The sequence below is a fragment of the Bufo gargarizans genome, chromosome 3 (assembly GCF_014858855.1).
Source record: "Bufo gargarizans isolate SCDJY-AF-19 chromosome 3, ASM1485885v1, whole genome shotgun sequence".
Classification (NCBI taxonomy): Eukaryota; Metazoa; Chordata; class Amphibia; order Anura; family Bufonidae; genus Bufo; species Bufo gargarizans.
Window position 1 is genome coordinate 237770221 of NC_058082.1, and position 15032 is coordinate 237785252.

The 15032-nt window shown below is 44.0% G+C and overlaps 1 protein-coding gene across 3 annotated transcripts in view; it reads left to right on the forward strand.

The window, feature by feature from the left end:
• The first annotated feature begins 12261 nt into the window (after positions 1 to 12261).
• Positions 12262 to 15032, forward strand: part of GK (glycerol kinase) — a 95492-nt gene continuing 92721 nt past the window's right edge. For all 3 annotated transcript variants that reach the window (XM_044284700.1, XM_044284703.1, XM_044284702.1), the window contains exon 1: positions 12262 to 12403. In XM_044284700.1, the coding sequence (XP_044140635.1) occupies positions 12326 to 12403 (78 nt within the window). In that variant the 5' untranslated portion in view covers positions 12262 to 12325. The remainder of the gene's footprint in view (positions 12404 to 15032) is intronic.

The window sequence follows — 15032 nt, forward strand, 5'->3', positions numbered from 1 at the left end:
ATGAGAGTAGTAAGCCCGCTGACATCCAGGAGGGTCATGACGCCAGACCGGTACTGCTGATGGGGTAAGGGGGTCAATCCCCAACTTATTTTAAAACCGTGTTTCTAGTGGCAATTACCTCTGCCAGGCGCGTGGGGGAGAATTCCGCATTTTCAGCCTCTCCTCCTTATACTAACATCTTGGAGGATAGAGTGCTCATTAAACCAGATCATTCCTTTCTACCTAAAGTGGTCTCCCTGTTTCATAGAACCCAGGACATTGTTCTTCCATCCTTGTGTCAGTCCCCAAAGAATGAGAAACAGAATAGGCTCCATTGTCTAGACGTGAAAAGATGCCTGTCTGAATACTTGAAAGTCACTAGTCAATGGAGAAAATCCTCTAGACTTTTTGTACAATTTGGGGGTAGAAACAGAGGTCTCAGAGCTTCTTCTATAACACTATCTAGATGGATAGTGGGTGCTATTACCTTAGCCTATTCCTCAGCGGTGGAAACTCCTCCTTTGGGATTTAGTGCTCACTCAACCAGATCAATTTCTACCTCTTGGGCAGAGAGGGCTAATTCATCTCTAGAACAAATTTGTAGGGCTGCTACCTGGAAGTCTCCATGTACTTTTTTTTCATCACTACAGATTAGATTTAGACTAAGGATTGGTTATCTCTTGGCAGGAAAGTCCTGCAGGCTGTAGCCCCCCCCCCCCCAAGCTATTACTATTCTAGTCGTCTCTCAAGGGTGCTGTCATGAGCGTAAGGGAAATTTAAGATTACACTTACCGGTAATTACTTTTCCATGAGCCCATGACAGCACCCGCCCTACCTTTTAGCCTATGAAAAAAAAAGAGTTTGTGTTAGATGTATTCTAGGAAAAGTTCTCCCAATTAACTTGTGGGATAGGGGCAGGGCCCCTCCTTAAGAGCTCTCCAAGAAAGTTGCTGTTTTCTGTCCTGGATGGAGGCGGTCTCCTCAAGGGTGCTGTCATGGGCTCATGGAAAAGTGATTACCGGTAAGAGTAATCTTAAATTTTTGGTCACCTTAAATCACAAAAAGTGTAATACCAAGCGATCAAAAAGTCATACGCACCCTAAAATAGTACCAATCAAATCGTCATCCTTCACCGAAAAAAATGAGCCCCTACATAAGACACTCGCCCAAAACATACATAAAAAAAAAATACGGCTTTCAGAATGTGGAGACACTACAAAAATCTTTTTTTTTTAATGCTTTATTATGTAAAACTGAAACAAACAAAAAAGTTTTCATATTTGGTATTGTCGCATCCGTAACAACCTTCTCTATAAAAAATACCACATGATCTACCCCGTCAGGTGAATGTTGTAAATGACAAAAAAAAACGATGCAAAAACGGCTATTTTTTGTTACCTTGCCTCACAAAAAGTGCAATATAGTACCAACAAAACTGCCACCTTATCCTTTAGTTTCCAAAATGGGGTAACTTTTTTGGAGTTTCTACTCTAGGGGTGCATCAGGGGGGCTTCAAATGGGACATGGTGTAAAAAACCAGTCCAGCAAAAGCTGCCTTCCAAAAGCCATATGAAGTTCTTTCCTTCTGTGCCCTGCCGCGTGCCCATACAGCAGGTTACGACCACAGATGGGGTGTTTCTGTAAACTACAGAATCAGGGCAATAAATATTGAGTTTTGTTTGGCTGTTAACCCTTGCTTTGTTAGCGGAAAAAATGATTCAAACATGAAGTAGACATATGGGGAATGTAAAGTAATACTATTTTTGGAGGTATTACTATCTATTATAAAAGTAGAGAAATTGAAAACTGAAATTCTGAAATTTCATCTCCATTTTCCATGAATTCTTGTGGAACATCTAAAGTGTTAACAAAGTTTGTAAAATCAGTTTTGAATACATTGAGGGTGTAGTTTCTAAAATGGGGTCACTTCTTTTGGAGTTTCTACCCTAGGGGTGCATCAGGGGGGCTTCAAATGGGACATGGTGTCAAAAAACCTGTCTGCCTTCCAAAAACCATATGGCGACGGCGTTCCTTTCCTTCTGCACCCTGCCGTGTGCCCATAAAGCAGGTTACGACCACATATGGGGTGTTTCTGTAAACTACAGAATCAGGGCAATAAATATTGAGTTTTGTTTGGCTGTTAACCCTTGCTTTGTTAGCGCACAGAAAAATTGATTAAAATGGAAAATCTGCCAAAAAGTGAAATTCTGAAATTTTATCTCCATTTTCCATTAGTTCTTGTGGAACACCTAAAGGGTTAACACAGTTTGTAAAATCAGTTTGAATACCTTAAGGGGTGTAATTTCTAAAATGGGGTCATTTTTTTGTGGTTTCTATGTAAGCCTCACAAAGTTACTTCAGACCTGAACTGGTCCTTAAAAAATGAGTTTTGGAAATTTTCTAAAAAATGTCAAGATTTGCTTCTAAAGTCCCCCAAAAATAAAATGGCATTCACAAAGTGATCCAAACATGAAGTAGACATATGGGGAATGTAAAGTAATACTATTTTTTGAGGTTTTACTATTATAAAAGTAGAGAAATTGAAATTTGGAAATTTAGCTAATTTTTAAAAATTTCGGGTAAATTTGGTATTTTTTATAAATAAAAATGATTTTTTTTTAACTTAATTTTACCACTGTCATGAAGTGCAATATGTGACGAGAAAACTATCTCAGAATTGCCTGGATAAGTAAAAGCATTTTAAAGTTATCACCACATAAAGTGACACGTCAGATTTGCAAAAAATGGGCCGGTCCTTAAGGTCAAATATGGCAGGGTCCTTATAGGGTTAATTTTTTAAAATTATTAACTTTTTTTGTGTGAATTAACCCCTTTCTGCCACAGTCAAGGCAGGAAGAGGTTAATTCCCACCCTGCAGGGTGACATTTCATTTTAACCACTTCAGCCCCGCTAGCTGAAACCCCCTTCATGACCAGAGCACTTTTTACACTTCGGCACTACACTCCTTTCACCGTTTATCGCTCGGTCATGCAACTTACCACCCAAATGAATTTTACCTCCTTTTCTTCTCACTAATAGAGCTTTCATTTGGTGGTATTTTATTGCTGCTGACATTTTTACTTTTTTTGTTATTAATCAAAATGTAACGATTTTTTTGCAAAAAAATGACATTTTTCACTTTCAGCTGTAAAATTTTGCAAAAAAAACGACATCCATATATAAATTTTTCGCCAAATTTATTGTTCTACATGTCTTTGATAAAAAAAAAAATGTTTGGGCAAAAAAAAAAAATGGTTTGGGTAAAAGTTATAGCGTTTACAAACTATGGTACAAAAATGTGAATTTCCGCTTTTTGAAACAGCTCTGATTTTCTGAGCACCTGTCATGATTCCTGAGGTTCTACAATGCCTAAACAGTAGAAAAACCCCACAAATGACCCCATTTCGGAAAGTAGACACCCTAAGGTATTCGCTGATGGGCATAGTGAGTTCATAGAACTTTTTATTTTTTGTCACAAGTTAGCGGAAAATGATGATGATTTTTTTTTTTTTTCTTACAAAGTCTCATATTCCACTAACTTGCGACAAAAAATAAAAAATTCTAGGAACTCACCATGCCCCTCACAGAATACCTTGGGGTGTCTTCTTTCCAAAATGGGGTCACTTGTGGCGTAGTTATACTGCCCTGGCAATTTAGGGGCCCATATGTGTGAGAAGTACTTTGCAATCAAAATGTGTAAAAAATGGCCTGCGAAATCCGAAAGGTGCACTTTGGAATATGTGCCCCTTTGCCCACCTTGGCATCAAAAAAGTGTCACACATCTGGTATCGCCGTACTCAGGAGAAGTTGGGGAATGTGTTTTGGGGTGTCATTTTACATATACCCATGCTGGGTGAGAGAAATATCTTGGCAAAAGACAACTTTTCCCATTTTATTTTTTTATACAAAGTTGGCATTTGACCAAGATATTTATCTCACCCAGCATGGGTATATGTAAAATGACAACCCAAAACACATTCCCCAACTTCTCCTGAGTACGGCGATACCAGATGTGTGACACTTTTTTGCAGCCTAGATGCGCAAAGGTGCCCAAATTCCTTTTAGGAGGGCATTTTTAGACATTTGGATCCCAGACTTCTTCTCACGCTTTAGGGCCCCTAAAATGCCTGGGCAGTATAAATACCCCACATGTGACCCCACTTTGGAAAGAAGACACCCCAAGGTATCCAATGAGGGGCCTGGCAAGTTCATAGAAATTTTTTTTTTTCGCATAAGTTAGCGGAAATTGATTTTTTTTTTCTCACAAAGTCTCACTTTCCGCTAACTTAGGACAAAAATTTAAATCTTTCATGGACTCAATATGCCCCTCAGCAAATACCTTGGGGTGTCTTCTTTCCAAAATGGGGTCAGTTGTGGGGTGTTTGTACTGCCCTGGCATTTGAGGGTCTCCGCAATCATTACATGTATGGCCAGCATTAGGAGTTTCTGATATTCTCCTTAGGCCCCATGCACACGGCCGTGTTTAACGGCCGTGGAACCGCGGCCTGGATCCCTCCTGAGAGCAGGAGCGCACGGCGTCACTGGTTGCTATGACGCCGTGCGCTCCCTGCACAGTACAGTAATACACTGGTATAGATCATATCAGTGTGTTACTGTATTGCGGCGGCAGCAGGGAGCGCACGGCGTCATAGCAACCAGTGACGCCGTGCGCTCCTGCTCTCAGGAGGGATCCAGGCCGCGGTTCCACGGCCCGCACACGGCCGTGTGCATGGGGCCTTATATTGAGCATACAGGTAATGAGATTTTTTTTTTCCGTTCAGCCTCTGGGCTGAAAGAAAAAAATGAACGGCACAGATTTCTTCATTCGCATCGATCAATGTGGATGAAAAAATCTCTGCCAAAAAAAACCCAGCTTCAACTGCCCTTCTGGTGCTCGCTACTTCACCATGTTCTACGGCAGTGCTGGTACTAGGTCCAGGAAGGGCTGGGCTGCTGGTGTATGCCTCACCATGTAATCCGACAGCACCAGCCCCACTCTGCTGCTCTTGAAGCGGATCCTGCGCAACCTGCGGTCTAGCGACACGGGGCCGGGTACGCCTGCTGCTATCAGGGACCTCAGCCTCCTCGTCCGAACTTTGGGTCAGAGAGCCACTGCTTTCTACAGGTTCATATTCTGTCCCGCTGGATTCATCAGATGAGGGTTCCCACTCCTGTAGGCCTCTTCAGAGGAATACCCCCTGTTTGACATGTGGGCAACTAAATTTAGGGGTATTCCCTGAGACTACCCAAGAAAAAAAAAGCAAGCCTGTCTTACAAAGGGGAGGCTAGCGAAGTACCGGAGGCCGCTGCGGTTGATAAAAAATATCAAAACTGATTTTTTTATCGCCGCAGTGCGTGTAAAGTGAATGTGCAGCGATCAAAAAAAATTTTTTTTTACGTCACTGCGGTGGGGCAGGCGTGGGCGAACGCACGTGTGGGCGACCGATCAGGCCTGATCGGGCAAACACTGCGTTTTGGGTGGAGGGAGAACTAAAGTGACACTAATACAATTATAGATCTGACCGTGATCAGTTTTGATCACTTCCAGATACTATAAAAGTACAAATGCTGATTAGCGATACGCTAATCAGCGAATAACGGACTGCGGTGCGGTGGGCTGGGCGCTAACCGATCCCTAAACTACCTAACCAAGGGGCCTAAACTATACTGAAACCTAACGGTCAATACCAGTGAAAAAAAAAGTGACAGTTTGCACTGATCACTTTTTTCCTTTCACTAGTGATTGACAGGGGCAAGAAGGGGGTGATCAAAGGGTTAATAGGGGTGATCTGGGGGCTAAGTGTGGTATAGTAGGTACTCACAGTGATGTGTGCTCCTCTGCTCCTCTTCTGGAACCAACCGACCAAAAGAAGGAGCAGAGGAGCACAGCAGCCATATAACCCCATCATATTTACTAATATGATGGGTTAAATGGCTGCTGATTGGTTTTTTTAAAAATCAGCAACCTGCCAGCCAATGATCGTGGCCGGCAGGTTGCTGACGAAATACTCTGCTGCGAAATGCCGGCCCGCGATGCGCATGCACGGGCCGGCTGTGACGTAATCTCGCGAGATGACGCGCCGATGCGTCCAGGAGGAACAAATCAACCACCTCCCGGACGCATCGGCGCGTTAGGCGGTCGGGAGGTGGTTAAAGCCAGCAGGTGGTGCTCTTACATATGAAAAAGCACTCCCTGCTGGCTTTCAACTTCTTCAATGTAATACACGCTTGTAACAGAGTGCTACAAACGTGTATTACAACCACACCGCTCCAGCTGGCCATGACACACCTGACTATGACAGCGCGGCCACAGCAATCTTCGGTGGCACAAGCCGCCAGCAGATCGCAATGTAACCCAACGCTTTTATACGTCGAGTTACAGATAAGAGCCTACCGCCAAGACGTAGAAAGTCGCGCGGCGGTAGGCAAGTGGTTAAAGATCAGAATTGACCGATTAACAAGCTTTTGCAGTATTACACTGCAAGATGATCCTGTGAATGCTCGTTAGAGATTATCGGGCGAGATATCGGCCAGTGTAATACAGCCCTGAAGTAATGATTGTCATTGCCCTTTGTCCTTTACTTGACAGGTAACCTGCATAAAAGAACGAGTACATTTGCTTGCTTTCTTCAGGCAATTATCCTTGTAGGTTCCAAGAGAATAGCATTAAACAGAAGTTCCAGCATCTTCTTCCTGGCCAGAAAATGGGTAGGACATGAAAACACTATATAACATATACACAGTGTGGTAAGGTGTACAGTAAAGCACTGGAAGGGGTGTATATTTCACCCAGAATCCTCAGCTGGGTGAGGTAAATGAAATCCAGAAAGCTGCAGTGGTTTCAGCAACGTTTAGTTTGCTCAGACAGTGTTGTTTAGATTCTGTTCTGGGCTGGATTTTATTTGGACTGGTGGGTAGGTTTGGTAGTGGGACCTACCAGTCCACACCCTTCCAGTACAACTACTACCCCTAGCCGGAGGTGATCCCAAGTGTTGCTGCTGAGGACCATTACTAGGGAATAAAAAAGACCTCAGAATGTCAGTCAGGATCAGAAAGCCTGGGAAGCTAGCTGACCTGCTAGCTTTTGGAGCCTGATACCCCTTGTATGTGTGTACTACTCTATAGGTGATATAGAGACGACTTGCTTAGATAGTGCCCAGATATTTAGGAGTTTATTTTGTGTTTATGTTATACTAATGCAGTAGCTTTACCCCACCGAGTGAAGTGATAACTTGGACGCTGTTTTGTTATGCTGCATACCAGAAAATAAATTGTTAGGACTTTTTAACCTGCTGTCTCTGCTTAAGGTCGCTTTCACACGAGCGGGTTTTCTGTGGGGGTGCAATGCGTGACGTGAAGGCATAGCACCAGCACTGAATCCTGACCCATTCATTTCAATGGGTCTGTGTACATGAGCGTTTTTTGTCACGCATCAGTTCTGCGTTGCGTGAAAAACGCAGCATGCTCTATATTCGGCGTTTTTCACGCAGCCTTGGCCCATAGAAGTGAATGGGGCTTCAGTGAAAAACGCATTGGTTGATAGATGTTTGTAAACCTTCTTCAGTTTTTTATCCCGCTTGTGAAAACCACATAAAAACGCATTGCACTCGCGGAAAAAACTGAACGCAATTGCAGACAAAACTGACTGAACTTGCATGCAAAATGGTGCGAGTTTCACTGAACGCACCCTGAATGCATCCGGAACTAATCAGTTTACGCTCATGTGAAAGGGGCCTAAGTCTGTCATTGCTGACCCCACCCTGAGTACAGATCCCAACAAAGTATAGATTTAAACAGCATTTTATTTATATATATCTTATTATTTGTATAGTTATGAGAATAAATGGTTTGTATCATATAACTAGTCTGCATTTATATATCCATTGCCCAGGGGGAGAGTGCCAACTGTGTACTATAGCTATTATTGCATCTCTGTCATTGGGAAAGTCAGTCAGTTCGAGCACCCCCTTCTCCATATATCAGTTAGAGGTGAGCCACAGATTTTTCCTTTATACCTGCATTTATGGCATGTTTTATTCCAGTAAAGGGAAAACACAGCAAAACTGAATTACATTAATACAAAATAGTTACATTAAAGGGGTTTCATCATCATCAGTATCTGCTCAGTGGGGGGTCCGATAGCTGGGACCCCAACTGATCAGCTGTTTGAGAAGGCACCATTGCTTGCAGTAACGCCGTGCTCACCATGCACAGCGCTGTACACTGTATAGCAGCTTTGCTTGGTATCACAGCTCAGTCCCATTCACTTCTATGGGGCTGAGCTGCGCCTAGGCCACGTGACCGATGAACGTGAAGTTGCATGGCCTAGGCTAAGCTGCAAGAAAGCCTCGGCGCTACTGCTGTCTCAGCTGACTAGTGGGGTTGCGGGGTGTCAGACCCCCACTGATCAGATACTGATGACCTATCCAATGGATAGGTCATTACTTCAAAAATCTCAGAAAACCATTAAGTCTGCTGTATTTTGCCTTTGCTGGAAGAAAACACACCGTAAACGCAGGCATGTCATTGCAAAAACAGAATGTGTTTTTTTTGGGGCGGTTTTCTGCCACATCCAAACCACAGCACAGCCGTAACATGTGGCAGCACCCTAAGTGCCCTCTTCTAATTGAGGACTAAATTACATTTTTAGACTTTTGCTGTTTTTTTTTTTTTTTTTTTTTTTTTTTAGTACAAGGTAATTCTATAATTTTTACGTCAATGTGGAAGGATTTCATAATGTTTCTAATTAATTGATCTTGGAAATATCTGCCAATAAAATAATTTACATAGCCAGAATATTTAGCTATTTGACGAAAAATGTTTTGTGTCATGTCTGTGATTTGTGGATTTGCTACAGAGTTACAAATCCTGATGACCATCCTCTAGGGCCAAGTTCACACTTCAGTTATTTCCATCAGTTATTGTGAGCCAAAACCAATAGTGAAGCCTATTCAGAGTTAAAATCAAAAGATCTGCACCTCTTCTGTGTTTTTGACCCGCACCTGGTTTTAGCTCACAATAACTGACCAAATAAATAAAGTGTGAACTTGACCCTGGAGAATGGTCGTCCAGATTTGTAGTAGCAATTCTACAACTGTATAGTCTGTGCAACGCTCTGTGACAGGGGTCAGCAACCTCCAACAATCCAGCTGTTGTGAAACTTCAACGCTATTCTCTTATAGGTGACCAAATGTGCATGCTGGGAGTTGTAGTTGTGCTCCATGAGCTAAATACATGAACACCTGCATAAGTCTTGCTGTATCCTTCAGGAGTCCGGCGAACAGGAGGGTGGGTATGAAAGGGGCTGCAGCTTCTGAATGTAGACAACAATGTCCTCATTCACTAAAGAAAACTAAAATGAGGAAAATGAGGAAGAACTAAACCTAAGTTTAACACAAATTTGTAGAAATTTTTATCAGTATAGTGATAAAAAAGGGCTGTCTGATTTCCGATATCCTTAGGATAGGTCATCAATATCAGATCGGTGTTGGTCTGACTCATGGCACCCCCACCAATCAGCTGTTCAGCGCTACGTCCTTTTCACGGTTTCACCTGCTCACCGTCGACATTGCGGCAGCGAGCAGTGTAATTACAGCTCCTCCGTCACATTTACGTCAATGGGAAGGAACAATTATGGTTATACTCCATATTATTTAGGCCTCATGCACATGGCCGATGTGCTGCCGTTCCGTGCATTGGGGACCGCAATTTGCGGTCCACAATGCACAGGCAACGTTTGTGCGGCGGCCGGGACAGATCGAGATCCATTCAACTCGAATGGGTCCTTCATCCATCCGCACCGCAAAAAAATACATGTTCTATTTTTTTGCGTTGCGGAGGCACAGACAGAAACACCACGGAAGCACTCCGTAGTGCTTCCGTGCCTCCATTCCGCACCGCAGCTCTGGATTGCGGACCCATTCAAGTGCATGAGGCCTTAGGCTGAGTTCACACTTCAGTTATTTCGTCAGTTATTTCCATCAGTTAGGGTCCATTCACACGTCCGCAGTACACCCGGCCGGCACCCCCATAGAACTGCCTATTCTTGTTCGCAAGTTCGGGGCTGCGCTCTGGAAATGCGGACAGCATCCATTCCTGCCCCATAGAGAATGAATAGGTCCGCACCCATTCTGGATTGAATGGACCCTAAGGCTAGGTCTACACGACGACATTTGTTGCGTGACAAAAAGTCGCACGACAGATAGGGCGCAACATTTTGTTGCACTAATGTCGCGCGACAATTTTTATAATGGCAGTCTATGGTGTCGCACTGCAACATGCTGCGACTGCGACAGTCGCAGAAAAATCCATCTCGAATGGATTTTCTGCGACTGTCCCGTCGCAGTATGTCGCATGTTGCAGTGCGACACCATAGACTGCCATTATAAAAATTGTCGTGCGACAAATGTCGTCGTGTAGATCTAGCCTTATTGTGAGCCAAAACCTGTAGTGAAGCCTTCAGAGATCAGATGTAATGGAAAGAGTTGCACCTGTTCTGTGTTTTTGACACAAACCTGGTTTTGGCTTTCAATAAGGGTCCATTCACACTTCCGCAAGTGTTTTGCGGTCTGCAAATTGCAGATCCGCAAAACACGGACACCGGCCATGTGCGGCTGAGTTTCCACCTAGCAGCCCCTGGGCAGATTCATCAATGTATTTATGCCACGATGCAAAGAAAAGGGGGTTAGTCAGCACATCCCAATGCGCAGGTGCACGCTGCCATGGCTAAAAACATAAGAGAAAAAACACAATGTGACAGCACTTTGCAAACCAAATAAAGTACAATAATGCCATAGTCACAAAAAATGTTATAGTGCTAATGCTACGCTTATTTATAAAGTGAGATGCTTGGCAAATTAATTTTGTACAAAACTATGTATGATGCCAATATCCTTCTATGAAGGCATTCACACCTCGCACTAAATTTACATTATGCAGCATGTCCCCCTAGAATCACTGTTTGCAGCGCTTTTCGGCAGACATACGGTAAAACATTGGGGGTCATTTACTATGACCCATGTACCAGAAATTGGTGTAAGAGTTGCAGTGGATTTGAACTTTTTAAATGCCATTGTTCCTAACTTTAAGCGCAAGTGGCTTTTCTTTGCCACCGTCATTACTTTCTGAAACACAGGGTGTGGTGCTGCCATCAGCATTTTAAATGTCCCAAATGCCTTCAAATATTTTTCTAATATACTTTATTGATTTTTAAATTTTACTAAAGATATTTCCCCCTAAAGCCCTGATTTCCTGCATGCGCATTGCTGCTCCTGCCTGTGTCCCCAAGGTTTACTAAATGCTGGCATAGCACATGGGTACCCTGTAACCATTTGCTATGCCAGGATTAGCTGAGCGGGCTCCTGCCTGTGCCTGCTGCACCGAGTCCTGTATGTAAGCTTTTAGCGAAGCAGGAGCCCACTCAGCTAATCCTGGCATAGCAATATGTGCTCCTGCCCGTACTCTGTTCTCTGCTGCCCGATTAATAGAGCAAACAGTCCGTACTCCGTTGAGAAGTCAGCGATGTGGAGAATAGTGAATTTAAAACGCGCAGGAATTCAGGGCTTTAGAAAAAAAAAAAATGTAGGGCATTTGGGACATTTAATAAAAGCAACTCTTTAAATGACAAGGCACGCACCTCCTGCAACGCAGGGATATCAAGACCGTGTGGCACACAGCGCTCTTTCATAAATGACCCCAATGTCTGGATAGAATCATACTCACCCCAATTTTGAGTAGCAAAGCTATAAATGTGAATGAGACCTAAGCAAGCACAGGGGGAGGGGGAGCACATTTTAAAGGAGGTTGCACTATTAAACCCACAACAACTTATGGGTGAACTTGTGAGGATAGTGCCAGGTGTTACTGGGCACCACCTCCACAGGTTCTGGCATGCCACACTGGGTTACATCAGCCTCTGTGTCTCCTGTCCTGGAGCATCACGTGTGAGGCAGGCAGACATGGGAAAGAAGCCAATGTTAATGTCATCCAACAAGCACACTTGTGACTCCCACTCCGCTGGAACCGGTCAGGCCAGCTTAGCGCGCCTCTCTGCCATTACAGCTGTGCCCGAACACGTGGCTGCCCGCCGTGCCCGGTGACCTCGGGGAGCTCACAGTAGTACTGGGCACCAAGGTTACCCAGTCCCAGAGCCTCGCAACGTGACGTAGCGCCCAGCAGCAGGCGCGCGTGCGCACAGCGCCGGTGACGTCTCGCCGCACACCTCCAGCTCCGGATTGGTGGAGCTCGGTCAGCGCCCCGTGACGTCACCGGCTGTGTGGCATGGCTATGTGTGAGCCGGGCAGCGTGCATTAGAAGTGGGAGAGGCCGAGCAGTCACTGTCAGGAGCATGGCGGCTTCCAACAGACTTGTCCTAGGACCATTAGTGGGGGCCATTGATCAGGGCACCGGATCCACCCGCTTTCTGGTAAGACCGAGGACATTGTGTGATGGGCTCCATCCACTGCGGGCATGACAGGTGCCTGTGGTTATAGCCTTCTATGGCAGAATGGGTACATGATTGTCAGTCTTTGTGTTCTTTAGCTAGGCTCCTGTCATCAGATGTAGTGTGATGATAATGATGGACAAGACTGTACATCACCACCCATAGGCTTCTCTCCTGACCTTTCTTCTGGCATCCTTCATGCTACACTGGTTTACATCAACCTCTCTGGATGGCAGCCTTGTAGTCACAGTCCACTATATAGTGTGTGTGTGTGTATATATATATATATATATATATATATATATATATATATATATATAGGGTGTGATAGTTCTCACAATGGAAGTTGTCAGACGTTCTGTATATAAAACTCTATTCAAAGTCCATTCTTTATCTCAGAAGTTTTCCATCTGAATTTCTTGGAATAAAAATGGACTGTACGCTGATATGGTGAATGGCATGGCGTTATGCTGCCCAGCTGCTTTTACCCACTCTGCTGCCAATCCAGCTTTGAGCTGAAAAGTCATCTGAGATAGACTGGATGCTCTTGGGGACAGCCAGTGATTAGTGTTCAGTGAACTTGTGTTATCTAAGTATTTCGTTATGGATTCCGCTACCACTTATGGTCCGTGGTAGCGGAATCCATAACGGAATTCTTAGATATCCCGAACCTTGTACGCCGAAATTTGAAACACAAGTTCACTTATCCCTACGAGTGATTTATCAGTGTTGTCAGGCATCACATCCTTAGGCCTTGTTCACATTTCAGTTTTTCACTGACGTACGCTATCCACATTTTCCACAGACCGCACACGTACCCATTGGTTTTAATATGTTTGTGCACACATCAGTGATAAAAAAAAAAATCAGATAGACATGCATTCCATTGGTCCATGATGTAGACCAAACATGCTGATTGAAGTCTATGGGTCCATGAACAATAACGGAACACAGATTGGATCCATATTTGATCCATTTCTCACAGACCGTTGCTAGGAAATGCTGGGGAAATTATTTTTCAATTGAGCAGGGTCTGTGGAATACTATTGACAGACAGAGGACCAAAAATGGATAAGCAGACCAAGCACGGATCCTTCACGGATGGAACACAGATGGATTTTTTTTTTTTACGGACCTGGAGATGTAAATGAGGCCTTAGTTGCCGGTCTGACCACCACATTAGCACCAAACTGTGGCCAAAGAATCAGCAGGAGTGAAGCCACGCTTTTTCCCTCTTTGCATTAGGCCTCATGCACACAAACGTATTTTCTTTACGGACCGTATATGGAACCATTTATTTCAATGGGTCCGCAAAAAAAAAACGGAAGTTACTCCGTGTGCATCCCGTTTCCGTATGTCAGTATTTCCGTTCCACAAAAAAATAGAACATGTTCTATTATTGTCTGCATTGTGGAAAAGCATAGGACTGTCCTATTAGGGGCCAGCGGTTCCGTTCCGCAAAATGCGGCATGCACACGGACATCATCTGTATTTTTTGCGGATCCGTTTTTGCAGACCACAAAATACATACGGTCGTGTGCATGAGGCCTTAGTAATCAGATTTTTTTAAGCGGCAAAGCCTCTGTTGTCCCCAGCGATGCTTATATGACGAGATATTACAATCCATTTGTGAACTGCTTGACCGATGAAGTCATCTCCAACTGCCAGTCAACTAGATGATATTTATAAGACCAGGTTCACAAAGTGCAGTTTGGTGTAAAGCAGGCCTTTCATGTAATGTGGACAAACGACTTGCCTACAAACATGTATGTTCAGGCTGGGGGAAGGTAGGTGGTTTGTAGTGGCTTATCTTCCGGCAGGACAAAGGATCTGCTCCTAAATGGATTACATTTTGATACTTGCCATTTCAGCCTTAGTGTGTTTGGGCAGCCTTGTACTGTTTTTCTTATCCATTGTATGCACTTAGTGCCCTTCTACACAGGTTGAGGATAAGACCAGATATCCTGAACAAACATTTGTTCTAATACTTGTTCCCAAGGTTCCAGTGATCATCCGACAAACTGTTTCGCCTAAAATAGTAATTTGGCAGAAGCACATCCCTGTGTACACTAATAACGGAAGTGTATGGAGAAGAATGACCGTAGTAGTGATGATTGTTCATCTCCGTGTGGGGGGGATGATTTCAGCATGTAAATGTAGCAAATAAGTGGGCAATGATAGGGAATGCCCCGTGTAAAAGTAAACTGTTACGTGCTGGACCAATAATGACCCCAGATCAGGGATATACAAGCCGATTGCCACAAGGACGTTTCACGTGGTCTGATGCAAAGTGAAAGGTGGACGTACCGTGGTTATTACAATCATTTGTCCCCTATTCACTTTGCTTAATGTCAGCAGCACAACCCCGGCTTACCCAGGACAATGTGCTGCTGACGAACGATTTTAGGTGCCGTATGAATAATGCGAGAAATGAGTATTTTGCTTGTTTGTTGGGTGATCAGCAGCACCAATTGGCCTGATCCTCAGCTGGCGTGAAAGAGCCCTTACGTGTGGTCTGCATTTGTATTCAGCCCCCTGAGTCAATACTTTGTAGGATCACCTTTCACTGCAATTACAGCTGCAAGTCTCTTGGGGTATGTCTCTACCAGCT